We start from the raw sequence: 24,854 nt of genomic DNA on the forward strand, positions 1-24,854 counted from the left end.
CACCGCCACCCAGGAACAGCCAGGGACGGTGCAGGTCATCGAAAACAGCCTGTGTGAACCCCTGCCCGGCCCCTTGACCCCCGCCGCTAGCCAGGAACCGTAGCACCAGTTTACCTTCTGTCTAGAACGCAGGTTCGATTCCCGGCCGGGTTGTTGAAAAAAATGATTCCCGAGTAGATGAGTTTATGTGCTTATAGGAGCGGTTACCTCCCCCCATGAGGATTTTTAGACGCTACATTTGAGTTTGTGTCCGCAATAAAAGTAAGAAGTGCTCAGCGGCAAGGATGGTACTGCCCATAACGCTTGAAGGAAATAAACTTATGATTGAAGTTTGTTGTCTTATTCAGTGTAGCCTTCACGCCTCCGACCCAGACCACACGAGACATATCAGCGAAAGCCTTATCAGGGAGTATGGCGTGGCATTTTAAGATGGCAAAATGCGCTCCTTATGTTCTTATGTATACTGTTTTTTTCTTCCATTTTCTCCCCCCATCAACTTCAGTGTAGTCGTGTTCGTCCTTCTCCTCCTCCTCCTCTTCCTCGTTTTTGCTTCCTTTATTCTTTACTCTTCCCAGCCCAGGGGAGGGGACCAAGGCGCCTCTCCACCTGGAACTGACCTCTCCTCTGGCCTGTAGTTCTTGTTTCTTTCCTTGAAGCAGCGTCGAGCAAGCTTTCTCTCTCTCTCTCTCTCTCTCTCTCTCTCTCTCTCTCTCTCTCTCTCTCTCTCGTAAACTCACACACACACACACACACACGCGCGCGCACACACACACACTTTTATTGGAGTTGTGAGCATTGGGTAGTTTTATGACCCTTCTGCAGCATGAACCTAAAAAAAAAAATCATTTTCTGCATTTCGGAGAGGCTTTCATAGGAGTCTCAAGCATTTCCAGGGGTAGTTTTATGACCCTGGTGGTAGTTTCACCCCTCTTCCGTAGCATGAACCTAAGAGAGAGAGAGAGAGAGACGTATTCTTAGTGATTAGATATTATGCATGCGTCAGTAAGTCAGGAAGTGTATCCGGCCTCACCCACCAAGCCACAAGCTCTCAAACATGGCCTTATATGGACATGGAAAAAGCTATCAAGACTGACACGTTCACACTGCGCCGACTCTGGGCCACGACAACCTAGCGACTCGGAGTATAGGAGGTCTTGGGTGTGAAATGTTGATGTGAAAGGGTCGCACATGGTCGGAAAGAGGTCTAGAAATGATCGCCAGATGCTGCGTTGTCGTGCCTCAAAGTCGGTACAGTGTCAACGTTGCTTAAAAAGAAGTTCTGGTTAACGGGCGTAATTTAGGTTCAAGAGGTCGGTGGTAGCAGCAACGGGCCAAATTTGTGCCATGATTTAAACCCCCCAAAATAGATGATACATACACTGATCACAAATGCTTTGATATATATTATGAAATGGTTTGTGAGGGGTGTTTTTTTCTCATTTTTTTTCGCCTAGAGGGACCATTAAGAAACAGTATCCTAATGCCTGATCTTCTAGGTTCCCGCTACAGAAGAAGGGTCAGACTACCACCAGGGTCATAAAACTACCCAAGGAAAGCCCCACAACTCCTACGAAAGCCTTGTCAAATATGCGAACTTTGGTTATTAAATTTCGGCACCCAAGCTTACATACTCGTATTTGACAAGGCTTTCGTAGGGGTTGTGGGCATATCCAGGGGTAGTTCTATGACCCTGGTGGTAGTTTGACACTCTCTCTGTACCATGAACGTGAAAAAAACAGCTATGGGGACCCGATTAGTCTCATTTTTGGCGATTGGAAATAGTTGATATGAGAATAGGCTAGTGTGTTCCCCGCGCGTCGCCAAGCAGTCTGTGTTGCTTATAAAACCCTTTGTGGTGCGATGACCCTTTTTGACGTAAGAGCAGCTGCCGTCCACTTCTGTATAGCGTAAATGATAGGAAATTCTACACTGCCACTACGAGAGAGAAAGAAAGAGAGAGAGAGAGATCTAACAGTTAAATGGCGCTTATCACAAACAACAAACATACTAAAGCGATTAAATATGGGGTTTCGTTTATCACTTTCAAAGCCAGTTGTAAAATCCCAATAGTATGTACTCGTATGCCGCTATCAGCTGATATGTGCAATCAGCTGAGATAGTGTAGAACGATTCGATGCTCTCTCAGTCTGTCCTCGCCTACAGTTAACTTGCAGTGGTGTGTAGTCGTGGGCAGGTGAGCTCCTCTTTCTCTTCTTCTCAGACCCTTACGGCTCACACAACAGCTATGTCCAAAGGTTACAAGAGAGATTAGTCGAGTTCTTTCATTCCTTATAACTATTTCCAAAGGTTACAAGGGAGATTAGTCGAGTTCTTTCATTCCTTATAACTATTTCCAAAGGTTACAAGGGAGATTAGTCGAGTTCTTTCATTCCTTATAACTATTTCCAAAGGTTACAAGGGAGATTAGTCGAGTTCTTTCATTCCTTATAACTATTTTCAAAGGTTACAAGGGAGATTAGTCGAGTTCTTTCATTCCCAGTAACTATTTCCAAAGGTCACAAGGGAGATTAGTCGAGTTCTTTCATTCCTTTTAACTATTTCCCAAGGTTACAAGGGAGATTAGTCGAGTTCTTTCATTCCCAGCAACTATTTCCAAAGGTCACAAGGGAGATTAGTCGAGTTCTTTCATTCCCAGCAACTATTTCCAAAGGTCACAAGGGAGATTAGTCGAGTTCTTTCATTCCTTTTAACTATTTCCCAAGGTTACAAGGGAGATTAGTCGAGTTCTTTCATTCCCAGCAACTATTTCCAAAGTCAACAAGGGAGATTAGTCGAGTTCTTTCATTCCCAGTAACTACTTCTAAAGTCAACAAGGGAGATTAGTCGAGTTCTTTCATTCCTTATAACTATTTCCAAAGGTTACAAGGGAGATTAGTCGAGTTCTTTCATTCCTTATAACTATTTCCAAAGGTTACAAGGGAGATTAGTCGAGTTCTTTCATTCCTTTTAACTATTTCCAAAAGTCACAAGGGAGATTAGTCGAGTTCTTTCATTCCTTATAACTATTTCCAAAGGTTACAAGGGAGATTAGTCGAGTTCTTTCATTCCCAGCAACTATTTCCAAAGGTCACAAGGGAGATTAGTCGAGTTCTTTCATTCCCAGCAACTATTTCCAAAGTCAACAAGGGAGATTAGTCGAGTTCTTTCATTCCCAGCAACTATTTCCAAAGGTCACAAGGGAGATTAGTCGAGTTCTTTCATTCCCAGCAACTATTTCCAAAGGTCACAAGGGAGATTAGTCGAGTTCTTTCATTCCCAGTAACTATTTCCAAACTCAACAAGGGAGATCAGTCGAGTTCTTTCATTCCTTATAACTATTTTCAAAGGTTACAAGGGAGATTAGTCGAGTTCTTTCATTCCCAGCAACTATTTCCAAAGGTCACAAGGGAGATTAGTCGAGTTCTTTCATTCCTTATTACTATTTTCAAAGGTTACAAGGGAGATTAGTCGAGTTCTTTCATTCCTTTTAACTATTTCCAAAGGTTACAAGGGAGATTAGTCGAGTTCTTTCATTCCTTATAACTATTTCCAAAGGTTACAAGGGAGATTAGTAAAGTTCTTTCATTCCCAGTAACTATTTCCAAAGGTCACAAGGGAGATTAGTCGAGTTCTTTCATTCCCAGTAACTATTTCCAAAGGTTACAAGGGAGATTAGTCGAGTTCTTTCATTCCCAGTAACTATTTCCAAAGTCAACAAGGGAGATTAGTCGAGTTCTTTCATTCCTTTTAACTATTTCCAAAGGTCACAAGGGAGATTAGTAAAGTTCTTTCATTCCCAGTAACTATTTCCAAAGGTCACAAGGGAGATTAGTCGAGTTCTTTCATTCCTTATAACTATTTTCAAAGGTTACAAGGGAGATTAGTCGAGTTCTTTCATTCCCAGTAACTATTTCCAAACTCAACAAGGGAGATCAGTCGAGTTCTTTCATTCCTTATAACTATTTTCAAAGGTTACAAGGGAGATTAGTCGAGTTCTTTCATTCCCAGCAACTATTTCCAAAGGTCACAAGGGAGATTAGTCGAGTTCTTTCATTCCTTATTACTATTTTCAAAGGTTACAAGGGAGATTAGTCGAGTTCTTTCATTCCTTATTACTATTTTCAAAGGTTACAAGGGAGATTAGTCGAGTTCTTTCATTCCTTTTAACTATTTCCAAAGTCAACAAGGGAGATTAGTCGAGTTCTTTCATTCCCAGTAACTATTTCCAAAGTCAACAAGGGAGATTAGTCGAATTCTTTCATTCCCAGCAACTATTTCCAAAGGTCACAAGGGAGATTAGTCGAGTTCTTTCATTCCCAGTAACTATTTCCAAACTCAACAAGGGAGATCAGTTGAGTTCTATGAGTGTTTTTCACATCCATAGTGCAGAGGTTGCTGTGGGACTTCCATGGGTAGTTTTATGTGTCGAGTGATAGCTTGACAAGTTTGGCCTAAGGAACGCTGCTTTAAAATACCAAGACGTTGAATTGAGGCTATATAATGTGGCGTACAGAATGGGTTAATTTATGGGGGACCTTCCTTCATGGCAGAGGTGGGAAAGAAAACGGAGAAGTAGGAAGTCGTGAGGGTCGTCTTCAGTCAACCCACGATTTCCCCTGGCGTGGTTCTCATATTTCCGTGGTTTTCTGACGTGTCCACGATCTTCCAAAGCTACGGTAGATTTCACCAAAGGAAGACGGTATTACTCGCCATCAGCCAGCGGAAATCGTGGTTTGACTGAAGATCCACGGAGAATTTGCCCAGTGGGAAGCGCAGGCAGAAGGCTAAAGAGAGAGAGGCCGGGAGGGAAAACAGAAGTAGGTTAGTAGGAGGCGATGGGGAGGTGAAGATGCCAAGATTGGAACTACAAGCAGGATGATGTGAGATGGAGACTGCAGTGCTGGATAAACGAGTATACACAGGCAGGAGGTGATGTAGGCTGCCGAGGTGACAAATGACGGTGTGGAAGTTGGAAATAAGTAGAAAAGGAAGAAATTTGATGTAGAAATTTCACATATAAGCAGAAAAACACAAGATACCTATTCTGCGCATTTGAAAGAGGCTGCCATGGGAGCTTGGAGCATTGCCAGGGGTAGTTTTGTGACCCTGGTTGTAGTTTGAACCTAAAAGAAAACTCTATTAGAATCCGATTGATCTCCTTCTTGGCCTTTGGAAATAGTTGATGTGATGATGTGATATTGGCTGCCGAGGTGCCAAATAACGGTATGCAAGTTGGAGATAAGGAAAAAAGAAAGAAATTTGATGTAGAAATTTCACATATAAGCAGACGCCTGGTATTTAAGGAAAGTGGAGAGGCAGAACATACAAGGTACCTATTCCGTGCATTTAGAAGAGGCTGTCATGGGCGTTTTGAGCATTGCCAAGGGTAGTTTTGTGACCCTGGTTGATAGTTTAAACCTTCTTCTGTAGCATGAACTTAAAAATAAAAACTCATTAGAATCCCATTGATCTTCTTGGCCATGGTGGTGGTGGTGGTGGTGTTCTTGTTTTTCTTCTTGTTTTTCTTCTACATTTTCTTCTGTTTTTCTTCTCGATCTTTTTCTTTTTCTTCCTCTTCTTCCTCTTGTTCTTCTCTCTCGTCTCTCTTCGTCTTCTTCTTCCTCTTCTTCTACCTATTCCTCCTCTCAAATTCACAAAGTCCGCAGTTGTTGGGGGGAGTTGGAATAGAAGATGATGCAATAGTTTCTCTTATTGCAACATATATTTTTCTTTGTTCAGTGCTGTTGCGAAAACTATACCGGATGCCCATTATCTGACCTGATATGAAGCCACCAACGACGCATGATATTCCCAACAAAGACCAAGGCGAAGGGAAGTGACAAAATCGATATTCTCAGACTCATCCGCCTCCCACATCAGATATTTCAAAAGTTCTAGAAAAAGATTAATCGAATTCTAATGTTTTTTTTCACGTTCATGGTATACTGAAGAACGGTCAAACTCACACCAGGGTCATAAAACCACCCCTGAAAATGCCCACAACTCCTACGAAAGCCTTGGCAAACGTGCCCAGTCATATTCTTAGGCCTGGGTTTTCATGAGTACTTTTTCATCATGGTGTAGAAGACTTGTCAAACTAACGCTAGGCTCCTAAAACTACCCATGGAAAGACTCGCGATCTCTACGAAAGCCCTGTCAAGTGGGGGGGTGTAGGCTCCGAAATGTTTGACACTATAGGCCTTGAACATTTCAGCGCGCAAGCACACACGTTTACCAAGGCTTTCGTAGGAGTTATGGGCATTTTCAAGGGTGGTTTTATGACCCTGGTGTGAGTTTGACCGTTCTTCTGTATACCATGAACGTGAAAAAAAAGCATTAGAATTCGATTAATCTCCTCGAACTTTTGAAATGTCTGATGTGGGATGGGGAGGATTACGATGGGACAATATTGGGTGTTGACGCATCGGGGAGGTCGGGAGGGGAGCTGAGGGCGGAAGCAACCCCCGTCATCTGTCTGGTTACCGATAGAGAGAGAAAAGGGGAGAGACTAGGCCTATGTAGCCCCTCATGAAAGCAGTCCCGTATTTCCAGACGCTTTCGGCTCTCATTGCCTCAGTTCATTCATTTTCAAAGTTTTTTTTTCTGATAACATGATTCCTGGTTGAATGGTTGAACAGGAAGGAAGGTATATAACCTGCGCTGCTTACAACCATTACCAGCATCTTCATATCTATACGAAAATGTCTCAAAAAGGCATCATATTTTTTTGCATTGTTCCTGAGACTCCTAGTAATAGGCTATACGCGTGAAGGCTTTTTTTTGTTTAGTTTTTACATTAAAGGAAGCAGCTCAAGGGCAAAATATAAGGATGATTAAGGAAAAAAAGCTCGCTAATCACTACCCCTATTAAAGAGTGTGTAGATGAGTTTATTATAGTGAATAGATTGTGGAAAAAAAGGTTCATCTTCGTATAGTAATTCGCTCGAGACAAGATGGTTGATGATGATGATGATGACGATGATGATGATGATGATGATAAGGAGGAGGAGGAGGAGGAGAAGGATGAAGGGGAGGTGAAGTAAAACGAGTGAAAAAAAAATGAAGTAAAATTAGTATGAACAACAATAGGAGGACGAGGACGAGAGGGGAGATGGGTCAAGTTTTCAAGAGTGTTTTATGCATTTATCGTGTAGAGAGGTCTTGTCAAACTACCACCAGGCTCATAAAACTACTCATGGAAATACCGACATAACAACCTCCACGAAAGCCTTATCAAATGTGAATGAGATTAGTCGGATTCTCATGAGTGGTTTCTCACATTCATGGTGCATAAGCCTTATCAAATGTAGGTGAGTTAGCCTTGAAATATTTGAGAGGATGGGCCGAGATTCATGAGCTGAGCGTGCGCCAACGTTGAATGAAAGGGATGCCGGGTGTTGCTTTAGAGGAGAGAAGAGGAGAGGAGAGGAGAAGATCGAGAGGTTCACAGAGATATAGAAGGAGAGATATAAGGCAGCTGTGTCTGGACGAAGTGGTTGCAGAGGATAGTGGATACTGGCAACACCAATACAAGAGTGGCCGACCCCAGGAGGCAGAGAAGAAGAAGAGGAAAGTGCAGCAGACGATAGCGAGCACCTGCTGAGCGCCCAAGAGCCTCCCAGTTCTTAGTTGACAGCCGGATAGTGCGTTGAGCCTCCTCCACAGCGTCCGTGGTTGAAAGCTCGTGCTGTGGTGGAGACGGTGTGACAAGTGATGGGGAAACGCAACCATACCCAAACCCAAACCTTAAAATAGCTACAAAACCACCATTCTGTGAGCTAAGTGCGTGGGACAGGAAACAGATCGTTGTGTCGTTACCGGAAAGGCAACAGCTATCGACACAGCTGTAGCCAACATGAGACTTGTGTTCCCTGTGCCAGAATCTGTTTATCAGGTGTGTCGCCGTCCTCTTCGTAACCTATCCTCTGTTCCTGTTGCTATCTAGGCGAGTGGTGACAACAGCATCCGAGAGAGAGAGGGAGGCATTGATTTAGCGATGTTGTTAGCGGCGGGGAAAGGTCGAGAGAGCAAGGGAGGGACAGGAAATAGGTTCTCAGATCGCGGGGAAATGTTACCATGGCTATGTTTGCAAGGGAGGAGCTTGAGACATCCTGCTTGAACAAGGCATGACGGACGTGACCCCGGTGTTAAAGGTGTCCTCTGCCTGCTCTGGTGTGTGTGTGTGTGTGTGTGTGCCGCTCTCCCACCCCCTGCGTCTCCACTTTTAGCTCTCAGGAAGTGGCCGCTGGGAGATCTATATGGGGAGTTCGCGTCATTGGTCTCCCTCAAGCACGTGATCTTACTGAGAGGTCTCCGATATGGGAACTTAACTTGGTGGGGGTTGGGTGATATGACAAGCGAAGGGAGATAATGAGGGGACACGCAGACATTGCCCTTCACCCATTTCCTAACACATTTCCCAACACACTTCCCAACACTCATTTCCCATCATACATTTCCCAATACACATTTCCCATCACATTTCCCATTGCATACATCTTCCTATCTATACATTTCCACGCCATACATATTTCCCAACACATTTCCCATCACATTTCCCATTGCAAACATCTTTCTGTCTATACATTTCCATGTCATACACATTTCCCATCACACATTTCCAATTGCATGCATCTTCCAATCTATACATTTCCACGCCATACATATTTCCCATCACATTTCCCATTGCAAACATCTTTCTGTCTATACATTTCCATGCCATACACATTTCCCGTCACATTTCCCATTGCATACATCTTCTTATCTATACATTTCCACGCCATACATATTTCCCATTGCAAACATCTTTCTGTCTATACATTTCCATGCCATACACATTTCCCATCACACATTTCCAATTGCATACATCTTCCTATCTATACATTTCCACGCCATACATATTTCCCATCACACATTTCCCATCACACATTTCCCATCACACATTTCCCATCACACATTTCCCAACACACATTTCCCATCACACACTTCCCAACACACATTTCCCATCACACATTTCCCATCACACATTTCCCAACACACATTTCCCATCACACATTTCCCATCACACATTTCCCAACACACATTTCCCATCACACATTTCCCATCACACATTTCCCATCACACATTTCCCATCACACACTTCCCATCACACATTTCCCAACACACATTTCCCATCACACATTTCCCAGCATACATTTCCCAATACACAGGAGAGCCAGAACTCGGAGAAAAGAGGAAAACAGGATAAGGAGTAATGTTCTAATCTACACTTTTATCTATAAGGGCCAAAGGGAGAACTGTTTATTAAGAAGGGAACATATCAGACCCCATAGGTGATCTTGCTCCCACTAAAACCTGTCTCTCGGCTTTCAGGAGAGTGAGAACACGGAGGCGGCGACGGTCTGACCAGAGCTGCTTGGACTCCAGTGCCAACACCACCCTCGCGTCCCCCTCCACCACCCATGACCACCACCACTATGTTGATTCGCCCATTCAGCAGGAGTCTCATCTGCTAAGGAGCGGCGAGATGATACGTCACCGGTCAAGAACACCACGCCGGAGGAAGGTAAAATTGCGGAGGACGTGTGGAAGTATGTGTGAGGGGGAAGAGAGAGATGAGACAGGTGGAGGAAACGGTATAGAAGAGAAGGAAGGGAAAGGAGAGATAAAGAAAATAGGAAAGTAGAGGGTGATGAAAATGAAGATACAGAGCCAGGATGAGGAAATACAGAAGATAAGGGGAGAAAGGGAGGAAAGAGAAAGGGCAGGAAGGGAGAGACGAAATTAAAGGTTTGTAGACAGGATATGGAAATACAGAAGAGAGAGAGAGAGAGAGAGAGAGAGAGAGAGAGAGAGAGAGAGAGAGAGAGAGAGAGAGAGATAACGGGATATAGGCAGGTTAAATCAGTCTTATTGTAGAACTAACAAAAGGCGAAGCACAGTATGGAGGAGAGTGTAAGCTGCAGGAAGTGGAAGGTGATTGAAGAAGGCGTGAAAGCGATGGTCGTGGGCGGTGTGGGTGAGTGAGCGAAGGGCAGACGTGAGCCGAGAGGAACCAAGGCAGGAAGGGTTAAAACATAAGGAAATGAAAGCTTGGGTGGAGGAAATGGAGGTCGAGACAGGCCATGTTAAATGAAAGAAGCTTACACACAACCCGAATGAGTGAAAAGGGGAAAGTTTAAGCTGAAAGGAAGGACATGGAGATACGAAAATGGGGTTAAAAAGCTTGAGTAGAGGAAATGAAGATGGAGACAGGCCGTTTATAATGAAAGAAGCTTAAGCCCACACAACCCGAATGAGTGAAAAGGGGGAAGTTTAAGCTGAAAGGAAGGATATGGAGATACGAAAATGGGGTTAAAAAGCTTGAGTAGAGGAATTGAAGATGGAGACAGAGCGTTTATAATGAAAGAAGCTTACACACAACCCGAATGAGTGAAAAGGGGAAAGTTTAAGCTGAAAGGAAGGACATGGAGATAGGAAAATGGGGTTAAAAAGCTTGAGTAGAGGAAATGAAGATGGAGACAGGCCGTTTATAATGAAAGAAGCTTAAGCCCACACAACCCGAATGAGTGAAAAGGGGAAAGTTTAAGCTGAAAGGAAGGACATGGAGATACGAAAATGGGGTTAAAAAGCTTGAGTAGAGGAAATGGAGGTCGAGACAGGCCGTTTATAATGAAAGAAGCTTACACAGAACCCGAATGAGTGAAAAGGGGAAAGTTTAAGCTGAAAGGAAGGACATGGAGATACGAAAATGGGGTTAAAAAGCTTGAGTAGAGGAAATGAAGATGGAGACAGGCCGTTTATAATGAAAGAAGCTTAAGCCCACACAACCCGAATGAGTGAAAAGGGGAAAGTTTAAGCTGAAAGGAGGGACATGGAGATACGAAAATGGGGTTAAAAAGCTTGAGTAGAGGAATTGAAGATGGAGACAGGCCGTTTATAATGAAAGAAGCTTACACAGAACCCGAATGAGTGAAAAGGGGAAAGTTTAAGCTGAAAGGAAGGACATGGAGATACGAAAATGGGGTTAAAAAGCTTGAGTAGAGGAATTGAAGATGGAGACAGGCCGTTTATAATGAAGAAGCTTACACAACCCGAATGAGTGAAAAGGGGAAAGTTTAAGCTGAAAGGAAGGACATGGAGATACGAAAATGGGGTTAAAAAGCTTGAGTAGAGGAAATGAAGATGGAGACAGGCCGTTTACAGTGAAAGAAGCTTAATCCCACACAACCCGAATGAGTGAAAAGGGGAAAGTTTAAGCTGAAAAGAAGGACATGGAGATACGAAAATGGGGTTAAAAAGCTTGAGTAGAGGAAATGAAGATGGAGACAGGCCGTTTATAATGAAAGAAGCTTAAGCCCACACAACCCGAATGAGTGAAAAGGTGAAAGTTTAAGCTGAAAGGAAGGACATGGAGATACGAAAATGGGGTTAAAAAGCTTGAGTAGAGGAAATGAAGATGGAGACAGAGCGTTTATAATGAAAGAAGCTTAAGCCCACACAACCCGAATTAGTGAAAAAGGTGAAAGTTTAAGCTGAAAGGAAGGACATGGAGATTCGAAAATGGGGTTAAAAAGCTTGAGTAGAGGAAATGAAGATGGAGACAGGCCGTTTACAGTGAAAGAAGCTTAAGCCCACACAACCCGAATGAGTGAAAAGGGGAAAGTTTAAGCTGAAAGGAAGAACATGGAGATACGAAAATGGGGTTAAAAAGCTTGAGTAGAGGAAATGAAGATGGAGACAGGCCGTTTATAATGAAAGAAGCTTAAGCCCCCACAACCCGAATGAGTGAAAAGGGGAAAGTTTAAGCTGAAAGGAAGAACATGGAGATACGAAAATGGGGTTAAAAAGCTTGAGTAGAGGAAATGAAGATGGAGACAGGCCGTTTACAGTGAAAGAAGCTTAAGCCCACACAACCCGAATGAGTGAAAAAGGGGAAAGTTTAAGCTGAAAGGAAGAACATGGAGATACGAAAATGGGGTTAAAAAGCTTGAGTAGAGGAAATGAAGATGGAGACAGGCCGTTTATAATGAAAGAAGCTTAAGCCCACACAACCCGAATGAGTGAAAAGGTGAAAGTTTAAGCTGAAAGGAAGGGACATGGAGATACGAAAATGGGGTTATAGACAGAATGAGGAAAAGCAGAAGACGCTGAAGGAGAGGAGGCTAAAGAAATTGATATAGGCTGAGGAAGAAGATGAAGAAAAGAGGAAAATGAAGGGTTATAGGCAGGATAAGGGAACAAAAATAATCTAGCCTATTCCATATCGAGAGTTAGACAGAAATGAGAGAATAATACGAATCCAAAACTCGATAAATTTTAGCTTATTTTCGAATGCTAGTTGATTTATGCATTACTGAAGAATGATTTACGTGAGGAAGGGAGACACGAAAATGGGGTGATAGACAGAATGAGGAAATGCAGAAGACATTGAAGGAGAGGAGAGGCTAAAGAAATTGATATAGGCTGAGGAAGAAGATGAAGAAAAGAGGAAATTGATAGGTAGTAGGCTGTATCATACGTGCCGAATAGAGACTTTTGAATGAATAAATAGCCAGCTTTAGGGTCTCGTCTTTTGCATGTTAGTTTTGAGAGTATAAAACACATAGCTTCATATTATTAAACTATTTTCCCAAGGCTACAGAGAGGATTAACCGGGAATTCATGGGTGATTTCCCCGTTCGAGATGCAGACTTCTTGTTAAATTAACCCTAGGATCACAAAACACATCGGTCCATATTATTAAACTATTTTCCCAAGGCCACAGAGAGGATTAACCGGGTTCTCATGGGTGATTTCCCCGTTCGAGATGCAGACTTCGTGTAAAATTAACCCTAGGATCACAAAACCCATAGCTTCATATTATTAAACTATTTTCCCAAGGCTACAGAGAGGATTAACCGGGATTTCATGGGTGATTTCCCCGTTCGAGATGCAGACTTCGTGTAAAATTAACCCTAGGATCACAAAACACATCGGTCCATATTATTAAACTATTTTCCCAAGGCCACAGAGAGGATTAACCGGGTTCTCATGGGTGATTTCCCCGTTCGAGTTGCAGACTTCTTGTAAAATTAACCCTAGGATCACAAAACACATACGTCCATATTATTAAACTACTTTCCCAAGGCTACAGAGAGGATTAACCGGGATTTCATGGGTAATTTCCCCGTTCGAGATGCAGACTTCTTGTTAAATTAACCTTAGGATCACAAAACACATACGTCCATATTATTAAACTACTTTCCCAAGGCTACAGAGAGGATTAACCGGGATTTCATGGGTGATTTCCCCGTTCGAGGTGCAGACTTCGTGTTAAATTAACCTTAGGATCACAAAACACATAGGTCCATATTATTAAACTATATTCCCAAGGCTACAGAGAGGATTAACCGGGTTCTCATGGGTGATTTCCCCGTTCGAGATGCAGACTTCGTGTAAAATTAACCTTAGGATCACAAAACACATCGGTCCATATTATTAAACTATATTCCCAAGGCTACAGAGAGGATTAACCGGGTTTTCAAGAGTGTTTCCCCGTTCGAGATGCAGACTTCGTGTAAAATTAACCTTAGGATCACAAAACACATCGGTCCATATTATTAAACTATTTTCCCAAGGCCACAGAGAGGATTAACCGGGATTTCATGGGTGATTTCCCCGTTCGAGATGCAGACTTCGTGTAAAATTAACCCTAGGATCACAAAACACATAGCTCCATATTATTAAACTATTTTCCCAAGGCTACAGAGAGGATTAACCGGGTTCTCATGGGTGATTTCCCCGTTCGAGTTGCAGACTTCATGTAAAATTAACCCTAGGATCACAAAACACATAGGTCCATATTATTAAACTATTTTCCCAAGGCTACAGAGAGGATTAACCGGGTTCTCATGGGTGATTTCCCCGTTCGAGATGCAGACTTCTTGTTAAATTAACCCTAGGATCACAAAACACATAGGTCCATATTAAACTATTTCCCCAAGGCCACAGAGAGGATTAACCGGGATTTCATGGGTGATTTCCCCGTTCGAGATGCAGACGTCATGTAAAATTAACCCTAGGATCACAAAACACATAGATCCATATTATTAAACTATTTTCCCAAGGCCACAGAGAGGATTAACCGGGATTTCAAGGGTGATTTCCCCGTTCGAGATGCAGACTTCGTGTAAAATTAACCCTAGGATCACAAAACCCGTCCATGAAAATCCCAGCAACTTCTACGAGAGGCTTTGAAAATAGGTGAACTGAGGCGCCCATACGTTGAAAAATACGGGTTGATAAGCTTGTAATATCCCTAATGCAGGTACCGGCGGGGTCGTTTCCGCTCCGCCTGGCGTGACCGAGCTGAGGAGCGTCACTCGGGGCACAGAGGACGAAGTGTCACTTATTCGCAATGGTCTGATCACGCGCTGGACTCGTGATAAGCCTCAGAACTGAATAAAATAAACATAAAAGCCAGCCAGCCAGCCATTAGATACGTGTTTTGAGGGAAAGTGGATCGAGGAAGAGAGATTAGACAGTGATTAACAGTCTGATCACGCGCTGGACTCGTGAAAACCCTCAGAACTGGATAAAATAAACATAAAAACCAGCCAGCCAGTCATTAGATACGTGTTTTGAGGGAAAGTGGATCGAGGAAAAGCGATTAGACAGTGGACTATGTGTTATGCATTCACCATGGTCTGATCACGCGCTGGACTCGTGAAAACCCTCAGAACTGAATAAAATAAACATCAAAACCAGCCAGCCAGCCATTAGATACGTGTTTTGAGGGATAGTAGCTCGAGGAAGAGAGAATTAACAGATGATAAGGGGGGAAAGGAAGGGTAGAACAGGTCTGATCCCGTGCTAGACTCGTAAAAAACACTTAAATTCGAAAAAAAAAAAACATTAAAAAGAGAGAGGGAGAGAGAGGGACCAGAAAGCAAAGGTAGAACAAGAGAGTAACATGAAGAGGGGGAAACAGAAAAGGTAGAACAGGTCTGATCACGTGCTGGACTCGTAAAAACACTAAAAACAAATATATAAGCCAGCCAGCCAGTCCCTATATGTGTGTCGAGGAAGAGAGAGAGAGAGAGACCATAGATAAAACAGAAGAATAAGAGATAAATAGGCGATAAAAGAGTAGAGAGATTAATGGAAATAAAGAAATGAAGATGAAAAATATACAACTTGAGGAGAGTGAACGTGAAGAGAGAGGAGAGACAAAGGAAATATAGATAACGAGAGAGAGAGAGAGAGAGAGAGAGAGAGAGAGAGAGAGAGAGAGAGAGAGAGAGAGAGAGAGAGAGAGAGAGAGAGAGAGAGAGAATTACCGGTCGAACAGGAGAAACAAATGAAAAAATAGTGAAAAATGCAACTCTAGAAACGAAAGATGAAGGAAGAGAGAGATACCGTACCGAGAGAGAGAGAGAGAGAGAGAGAGAGAGAGAGAGAGAGAGAGAGAGAGAGAGAGAGAGAGAGAGATTTACATAGAAAATCAGACCACACAGACCCCATGGTCCAGACTTGGTGGTCTGTCCTTAAACCTAAGTGATTTTACATTAATCAGAAGACTCCAAAACGTTGCATTTCTACTCTAGTTGATATTAAGTTGAAGGAAGTGACGGTCGAGCTTATTTTTGAAGGAGTCAATCGTGTTACACTGGACCACTGACGGTGGAAGCTTATTCCATTCTCGCACTACAACGTTGGTGAAGAAAAATTTGGTGCAGTCTGAATTTACTTGTCTACATCTGAGTTTTACGCCATTGTTCCTCGTGCGCAAAGTGTCATCGATCATAAACAATGTTGATCTGTCTACATTCGTGAAACCATTAAGTATTTTAAAACATTCGATCAGTTTTCCTCGGAGGCGACGTTTCTCAAGAGAGAACATGTTAAGGGTAGAAAGCCTTTCTTCGTAGGATTTGTTGCGCAAGGAAGGATAATTTTCGTTGCCCGACGCTGAACACCTTCTAATTTAGCAATATCCTTTGCATGGTGAGGAGACCAAAACTGTACCGCATATTCCTAGTGGGGTCTGACTAAACTGTTGTAGAGCGAGTATTACATCTTTATTCTTAAATAAAAAGTTTCTTTTAATGAAGCCCAACATTCTGTTCGCTTTATTTGCTGCATCGATGCATTGCTGTGAGAATTTGAGGTTTGACGCGATTTTGACCCCCAAGTCCTTGACGCATTGAACGCTTTTGAGTTTAACGCCGCGCATTTCGTAATCAAACTTTTATTCCTCGTTCCAACTTGAAGGACCTGGCACTTGTCTACGTTAAGCATCTCCATCTATCCGACCAAGTTGAAATTTTGTGCAAATCCTCTTGGAGGCTTTGCCTGTCTTCGTCAGTGAGAACCGAGTTACCAATCTTTGTGTCGTCTGCAAATTTACTAATGCGGTTATTGAGTCCAACATCCACGTCGTTGATGTAAATAATGAAGAGCACTGGGCCAAGAACCGAGCCCTGAGGGACGCCACTAGTGACAGGCGCCCACTCTGAGTTAAATCCGTCAATCACTACTCTTTGTTGTCTGTTGCTCAACCAATTCGCGATCCATTGGTTTACCTGACCGTCAATACCTATTTGTTTTAATTTGTAAAGGACTTCGTGACCGTATCGTGCCCTGACATAATATACTCGAGGTCAGGGACAGGATTAGGGTCTGTTTCGCGTGTTTCTACCCTCAAAGGCGCCATGAGTGACCTTGTTAGCCGTAGACTATCGTAAATAATAATAATAATAATAATAATAATAATAATAATAATAATAATAATAATGAGAAGAAGAGGGAGGAGGAGGAGGAGGAGGAGATGATGAGGAGGAAAAAGGAAACAGAGAAGAAGAAGGAAACGAAGAAGAAGAAGAAGAAAAAGAAGAAGAAGGAGGAGGAAGAGGAGGAGAGGGAGAAGAAAAAGAACAAGGAAAAGAAGAATAAAATTATGATCATGATGAAGAGAATTAGGAAGCGGAAACGGAGACAAAGAAGAAGAAGAAGAAAAGGGAGAAGAAAGAAAAGAAGAAGAGGAAAAAGAAGAGAAAAAATAAGTGGAAAAAGGAGATAAAAAAATAAAAGGAAGAAGAAGAAGAAGAAGAAGAAGAAGAAAAGTAAAAAAAGAATAAGTAGCATATTTCGTCCCGAGGCATATAGAAAAATTACTTACAAACATAAAATAAACGAAGAAATTAATGGCAGCTTTTAAATACTCTTGATTGGTGTGTTTCAAGGCGAGGCAACGGAAGTGAATGCGATAAAATTAAATTCCCGTTACGGCTTCAGCTTCATCATGAACCGGATATCACAGGGCGAGTTTTCTACGTCTTCATATTTTTCTGCGTCTTAATTTTCTTATTCTGCTTCTTTTCTTCTTCTTTTTCTTCTGTTTCGTCTTCTGTTTCTTCTTTTGTTTCGTGTTCTGCTTTTTCCTTATTTCTCTAGTTCTTCTTTTTCTGCTTCTTTTCCTTTTTTTTCTTGTTTCGTCTTTTCTGCTTCTTTTTATGCTTATTTTCCTTCTGCTTCTTCTTTTTCTTCTTAGTTCTTCTTTTCCTTTTATTTTTTCTTGTTTCGTCTTCTTTTCTGCTCCTTTTTATGCTTCTGTTTCCTTGTTGTTTACCTGCAACAATAAACTATCAATCAATCAATCCTTCTGTTTCTTCTTCTTTTGTTTCGCGTCAGCAATTAGCGACTTCTTTTGTGTCGTGTCAGCAATTAGCGACTTCTTTTGTTTCGCGTCAGCAATTAGCGACTTCTTTTGTTTCGCGTCAGCAATTAGCGACTTCTTTTGTTTCGCGTCAGCAATTAGCGACTTCTTTTGTTTCGCGTCAGCAATTAGCGACTACGATGTGCTAAAGCAGGGTTCGCTGGCTAAAGTTATGCAGAGTACAAGAATTCAGGCAACGGTGTGATGGTGAGGCCCCGTTAAAACGAAGGAAATGCCCGCCAAATGCTGAGTCTGGGTCTGGGTCTGGGGTCCCTTCCTCTGACAGCTGTTGCATCACCGAGTGTCCTTTAAACCACGGAGTCCAGAATCCTTGCTTTTAACTCCATTTTTTAACCCAAGGAGATTAGAACCCTTGCCTTTTAATACGGCTTTTTAATCAGGGAGTCTTTATTCTTGCTTTTAAGTCTATTTTCTCCCCATAATACCTGAAGGGAAGGGAAAAAGAGGTATACAAGTGCTGTTCCTCACCCACCTCAGCGCCATTTGACTTTATATACGTGAAGGTACTAAAATTATTTCTATTCTCTTGCTTCTTTATCTACTTCTTCTCTGGTTCTTCTTCTTCTTCTGATTATTTTTCTGGTTCTTCTTCTTCTTCTGCCTCTTCTTCTTCTGCTTAGTTTTCTTTCCATTCATTTCTTTATCTTTTTCATTTATTTCTTCATTCCTTTTTTTCATTCATTTTTCAACCTCAGTTTTTGCCTCCTCTCCATTCCTGTCCCTTCCCCTCACTTTCTGATTCTGCGATGGACTGTGAAATGGGCTCTGAGTGTTGCCCAATTTACCAGTTATTATTCTTTCCATTCATTTCTTCATTATCTTTTTCATTTATTTCTTCATTCATTTTCCAACCTCAGTTTTTGCCTCCTCTCCATTCCTGTCCCTTCCCCTCACTTTCTGTTTCTGCGATGGACTGTGAAATGGGCGCTGAGTGTTGCCCAATTTACCAGTTATTATTCTTTCCATTCATTTCTTCATTATCTTTTTCATTTATTTCTTCATTCATTTTCCAACCTCAGTTTTTGCCTCCTCTCCATTCCTATTCCTTCCCCTCACTTTCTGTTTCTGCGATGGACTGTGAAATGGGCGCTGAGTGTTGCCCAATTTACCAGTTCATAAAGGAAGCTACAGAAAAGACATTAGTTAGTTTATTCCTTCCATTCTCTGAGGTTCATGCGGCCGTGATTCTCTTGTCAGATAACATTAGATAAGAATTGCCACATTGTCGATAGTAATTTTGCAGCTGATATCACCCAAGTCTAAACATTCGCAAGCTCTTTCTTATCTGTTAATGGAGTAATTTGTTTGTTTTAGTGCATATCATGTGTAGCACTCCGTCACAACTTTCCGTTACAGTAGAATATTGTTTGTATGCCCAGAGTGTCGGTGAACATTGATTTTGAAAAGACTGGAAGAGTTAATATTTAATCAATCACACGCCTGCCATTATTTCCTTATTGTTTTGCTCTCAGAAATGGGATATGGAAGCGGTTGACAGCTACTTATTTTTTTGTAGTTGTTTATAAGAATTATTTATACAGATTATATATTCCTCGACCTAAAGCTTATTTCAACTAGCTATAGACATATTAAAGATCGATATACATTATTTGTCATCTTAATTTTTGTTTTAGGTTAGTGTGGATGTAATAGATGTTATGTTAATATCAAAATTTCTTGTGTATTACCACATCCACACATGATGTTGAATCTTGGTATTTCTGGAGACTTGTAAAACATTAACCCGTCCACTGCGATTGGCATAGATTTTGCCTTCACTGGTAGCCTGGTAACATACACTCCCAGGTCTTTCTCTGCCTCTGTGGTGGATAGTGGAGTGTTTCACATGTGGTATTGGTATGCTGGATATCCCCTCCCAAGGTGCAGGACTTAACATTTTTCTTCATTAAATTGTAGCAGCCACTTTTTGCTCCACTCTTATAGCTTGGTGATGTCTTCTTGTAGGCAGTCTGCATCCAAAGGGTTAAATACCTCTTAATATTTTCAGGCAACAGCAGAGGGCGTGGAGACCCCAACCACCCCAGAGGGAAGGAGGGACGGCCGAGGGTGGCACTGGGAGGCTAATGGAGGCGTGGCGGGCATTGCCGGAACAGTGAAGGAAAAGGTTCTGGGCTTCTTCACCCCCACCCAAGAAACTTCCCTGCCTGCTATTGTCGAGTCCTCAGAATCAGGCTTTGAAGAAGGGAGTCTGATAGGTACGCATGTAGTTGCTGTACATTTTTTGACATTAAGGGAGCCAACGCAAGGGTGAAAATCATCGCCTAGACCAGCGGTTCCCAAAGTGTGGTGCGCGCACCCCTGGGGGTGCATGAGCTGATCACCAGGGGTGCGTAATGAAAAAAAAATAATAATAATAATGTAATGGCGGATTTTATGTCATTAAAATTTCAAACACATCATTAACTGCCATTGTTTTAGAACTAACATATGCTGTACGCTTCAGTGGAGTTGTCTGTTCTTTGTTTGAAACTTACCCAGACTCTGAGCACATTCATCCACCCCCAGGTACATTTTCATCCAGTTTTGATAGCCATCGCTCCGAGCCTCATACTTTGCGAGCACAAAATTGTAAAAAATGGACAAAATTTCGGGAAATCGACGGGACCTTTGTACTGCTCGCATCTTAGCAGGGGTGCGTGGACTCGGTCACAGCCTGGGGAGTGGTGCGAGTCCTGAAAACTTTGGGAACCGCTGACCTAATTATTATCAGTTATTTTCTCTAGGTCCTTTTCAACTATTGATTTCAGTGCAAAACATTGATGCATACACCTTTTCCCTTACTACCCCCCTCCCCCGTCCCTGTTCATCGCCAAGGAAAATGAACAGAACAATAGGCCACATGTTCACCTATAACTGTTACAATCACTCCTACGTTCCTTACCGTTGTACAGCCGTCTCACATCTCGTATAGTTATCTTTCAGGCCTCCTGTCTTTTGCTATGATCACCACACATGTAAATTCTTTTGTCCATGCCATTCTGTATTGCTGTAACAGACACTAACATTATGTATCATCCCATCCTAGCTCTCTGTGTGTGGAGATGCCTGGCAATCACTATTGCGTATATATTTAATCTGCAACAGGTGGCTAACATCACTTGTGTAAATTCTTTTTTATACTAATTGCTTTTGATATTAAAACTACCATCCTGTTATTTCTATATATCCTGAAGATGCTTGACAGTTCCAATATTGATGTTCTCTGTTCCCTCTGCAACAGGTAAAGCAGTACCCACATCCTCCCCAGCCTCCGAGGTCTTTGTCGGGGCAAGAGAATTCTTTGCCGAGAAGGAGAGCCGGGAACGCCTTACTAGTGATTACTGGAGCAGTGGAGACACCCCGTCAAGACTCAGGGTACGGACGTGTCACTGTGGTGTGTGTGTGCCAGCTTGTGTTGCAATTGGTACAGCCAGGCCTTGTTATATGTATGGGTCAGGTTCCGTAAAGCGCATGGTTGCCGCTATGATCTTTTCATCATGTATAGAGCAACAAAGTTAAGGGTCTCATAGGGGTTTTAGGAGGAAAAAGGAATCTGTTATAATATAGTGAGATAGAAGTCTCAGGTCACCACCATCTGTTCTATCCTCCAGTGCTGGCAGGGAGCTGTGCTAAAGCTTTTTCTACATGAACTTAGTTGAAGTTTAAAAACCTGTTCGCACTGTGCTGACTCTGGGCCATGACTACTCAGCGACTCAGGGTACACGAGGTCTTGGCTGTGAAATGTTGATGTGAAAAGGTTGCACATGGTCAGAAAGAGGTCTAGAAATGATTACCTGATGCTGCGTCGGCACAGTGTGAAGGGGACCTAAAAGTCACTGGGTTGTCGTGGCCCAAAGTCAGCAGTGTGAACGGGGCTTTACAGTTACTCCATGTTTGCACTAGTGAGTATGATGCTGCACTGTAGGTTACTCCCTTGTCACTAAAATCTCGTACTCTTTTCAAATAGCATTAGCACACAACCACAAGTTTCCCACACTTGTAGCCGTAGACTGGAGACTTATGTATTTGTTTGGTTTGTGGAGGAAGAGCCAGCAGTTAGGTTGTTATAAATAGCTGTTCAATTGGCTGCAAACAGACATCTGGTGCCTGAGTATTTTCTATTATGTACTTTCAGTGATGACTTTATGCCTCTTGCACATTCAAATCATCATCATCATTTCGTTTAACGTCCGTTTTCACTCTTTCTGAGCGGTTGGTCGCTGTATGGCTCTCCTTCATTCTACTCTGTCTTCTGCCTGATGCTCATCTAATCCCGTCAGTGCCAAGTCTTCCTGTATACACCTTCTCCATGTTTTCCTAGGTCTACCAACTGGTCTCCTGCCTTCTACCTCCAGTCTCTCCAAAACTCCCAGCACTGTAACCTCCCCTGCTCTCTTTACATGTCTCTCTTGCATATTCAAAGACTACTTTACATTTTTTTTATACTTTACTTTGGGTATTACAACTTTACCTTTGAATATATCCAACCGAATTCTAATTATGATCATGTACTTGATATGCTATTACTGTCACTGAAGGGTGTTTTTTTTATTTTTCAGGAAAGCACCAAGCGCCTCAGCATCCAAAAGCCTTTCAACAAATACATCGCGTACTCCTCGGATGAAGAACTTGACGAGTGGCAGTGAGTACCCGTTACTATGTTCTGTGTGCATGTGACTGTCTGGCAGCTTCTTGTGGTGTACCTAAGGAAAGTTAACCAGGTAGCAGCAGGGATCACGTTTCTTAATGGTCCCTCTAAGCGAGAAAAATGAGAAAAAAATCACCCCTCACACAAACCATTTCATAATATATATCAAAGCATTTGTGATCAGATTATGTATCATCTATTTTTGGGGGTTAAAATCATGGCACAAATTTGGCCCGTCGCTGCTACACGGTAAAGCCACAAATTTGGCCCGTCGCTGCTACACGGTAAAGCCACAAATTTGGCCCGTCGCTGCTACACGGTAAAGCCACAAATTTGGCCGTCATTACGGTAAAGCCCCAAATTTGGCCCGTCGCTGCTACACGGTAAAGCCACAAATTTGGCCCGTCGCTGCTACATGGTAAAGCCACAAATTTGGCCCGTCGCTGCTACACGGTAAAGCCACAAATTTGGCCCGTCGCTGCTACATGGTAAAGCCACAAATTTGGCCCGTCGCTGCTACACGGTAAAGCCACAAATTTGGCCCGTCGCTGCTACACGGTAAAGCCACAAATTTGGCCCGTCGCTGCTACCGGGATAAGGTACACCCCTGATGCTGTTTAGTGGTCAGGGATGAATAGCTATTGCATTCATTTCCCCTCTCGTCTCTTCTTCCAACCTGACTTTACACTGTCATACTCTCTTTACTACTTATTCATATGCATGTTTATAAATTATCTATATCTACATCCATCTATGAGCACAGTGCAGCGAGTCACACAGTTTTAGTAATGATAAGGAATTATAACCAAGGCGAAAAGGAGTGATGGTATACACTGATTGTGCGAAACTGGATCTTACACTTTCATCCTCTCAACTTTACGGTGATACATATACGAGCACAGTGTATTTCTACGAGCCATGTAGATTTAGTAATGAACTTTTATATGATGTTGAGTTATCACGTTGAAGACAAGAAAGAGTGATGGGGTCGCTGTCTTATTTCAAACCATATCTTAGTCTTGTCATGCTCTCTATAAATATGTAAATGAGTTCATTGATTTCAGTGAGCTACGTATCTATTGTAATGAACACTTGTATGATCAGGCAGTACCACGTTGAAGGCAAAGAGAGGCGATTGGATAGTTGTCTTAAGTCCAACCAGATCTTACAGTCTTGTCATGCTCTCTATAAATATGTAAATGAGTTCAGTGATTTCAGTGAGCCTTGTATCTATTGTGACGAACACTTGTATGATCAGGCAGTACCATGTTGAAGGCAAAGAGAGGTGATGGGATAGCTGTCTTAAGTCCAACCAGATCTTACAGTCTTGTCATGCTCTCTACTCTATAAATATGTAAATGAGTTCAATGATTTCTGTGAGCCACGTATCTATTGTAATGAACACTTGTATATCAGGCAGTACCATGTTGAAGGCAAAGAGAGGTGATGGGATAGTTGTCTTAAGTCCAACCAGATCTTACAGTCTTGTCATGCTCTCTACTCTATAAATATGTAAATGAGTTCAATGATTTCTGTGAGCCACGTATCTATTGTGATGAACACTTGTATGTCAGGCAGTACCACATTGAAAGCAAAGAGAAGTGATGGGATAGCTGTCTTACTCTTAAGTCTAACCAGATCTTACTGTCTCGTCTTTCTGTGTACTATTCCTCTATATGTATACAAACACAGAGTATTTTGGCGAACCAGGTATCTTTAGTAATGAACAAACTATCACGTTGAAGGTTAAGAGAAGTGATGGGATAGTTGTCTTAAGTCCAACCAAATCTTACTGTCTCATCTTTCTGTGTATTCCTCTATTTGTATGAGTATTTCGATGAACCACATAGCTTTAGCAATGAACAAACTATCACGTTGAAGGTTAAGAGAAGTGATGGGATAGTTGTCTTTTTCTCCAATCAGATCTTACTGTCTCTCCATTGTTTTTTCCTCTATATGTGTAAACAAGCACAGAGTATTTCAATGAACCACATAGCTTTAATAATGAACCAACCATCTCATAGAAGGCAAAAAGGGATGGAATACAGCAACTGTGCGAGATAACGAGTAATGTTTTAAACTATTCAAAGGTACATTTAACTTACCACAGTTTATCTGCCCTAAGTGGACCCAGATCCTTCAAATATCTCCCTGGGTGTGGGATAAGATAGCAGACGTTATGAGGATTAACCAGCCTGACGTTATCTTGAGCACGGCTGATAATGAAACCGGAAAAGGTGGGTGTGGTTGGAGCAATGATGATGGTGGTGGTGGTGGTGGTGATGACGAGGACAGGGCAAGATTGTGGTATTGTAGTATTGTAAAACGGCACAGCTAGGTTACCACAGTTTACCTTTCCCAAATTCTCACCCCAGTCCTTTAAAATATTGACGTTATAAGGACTAGACAGCCTGGCAGTATCTAGATCATAGGCTACAGTAAAACAGGAAAAGGTTGGTGACAGGGCAAGATTGTGGTATTGTAGTA

The 24,854-nt window shown here is 42.3% G+C and overlaps 2 protein-coding genes across 51 annotated transcripts in view; both read left to right on the forward strand.

The window, feature by feature from the left end:
* Nucleotides 1-670, forward strand: part of LOC127001312 (protein piccolo-like) — a 28,123-nt gene extending 27,453 nt beyond the window's left edge. For 6 of the 50 annotated variants that reach the window (XM_050865780.1, XM_050865783.1, XM_050865764.1 and 3 more), the window contains one exon: nucleotides 35-625. In XM_050865780.1, the coding sequence (XP_050721737.1) occupies nucleotides 35-103 (69 nt within the window). In that variant the 3' untranslated portion in view covers nucleotides 104-625. Of the gene's footprint in view, nucleotides 1-34 lie in introns of all 50 variants that reach the window. The other 44 variants (XM_050865765.1, XM_050865775.1, XM_050865758.1 and 41 more) reach the window with 28 other exon arrangements.
* A 1,489-nt stretch (nucleotides 671-2,159) lies between these two features.
* The window catches only part of LOC127001311 (uncharacterized), a 66,007-nt gene continuing 43,312 nt past the window's right edge, over nucleotides 2,160-24,854 (forward strand). Inside the window, exons 1-5 of the mRNA XM_050865736.1 lie at nucleotides 2,160-2,194; nucleotides 9,373-9,565; nucleotides 19,728-19,935; nucleotides 20,961-21,094; nucleotides 22,279-22,361. Of these exons, the coding sequence (XP_050721693.1) occupies nucleotides 9,527-9,565; nucleotides 19,728-19,935; nucleotides 20,961-21,094; nucleotides 22,279-22,361 (464 nt within the window). The 5' untranslated portion in view covers nucleotides 2,160-2,194; nucleotides 9,373-9,526. The remainder of the gene's footprint in view (nucleotides 2,195-9,372; nucleotides 9,566-19,727; nucleotides 19,936-20,960; nucleotides 21,095-22,278; nucleotides 22,362-24,854) is intronic.

The sequence above is a fragment of the Eriocheir sinensis genome, chromosome 20 (genome assembly GCF_024679095.1).
Source record: "Eriocheir sinensis breed Jianghai 21 chromosome 20, ASM2467909v1, whole genome shotgun sequence".
Classification (NCBI taxonomy): Eukaryota; Metazoa; Arthropoda; class Malacostraca; order Decapoda; family Varunidae; genus Eriocheir; species Eriocheir sinensis.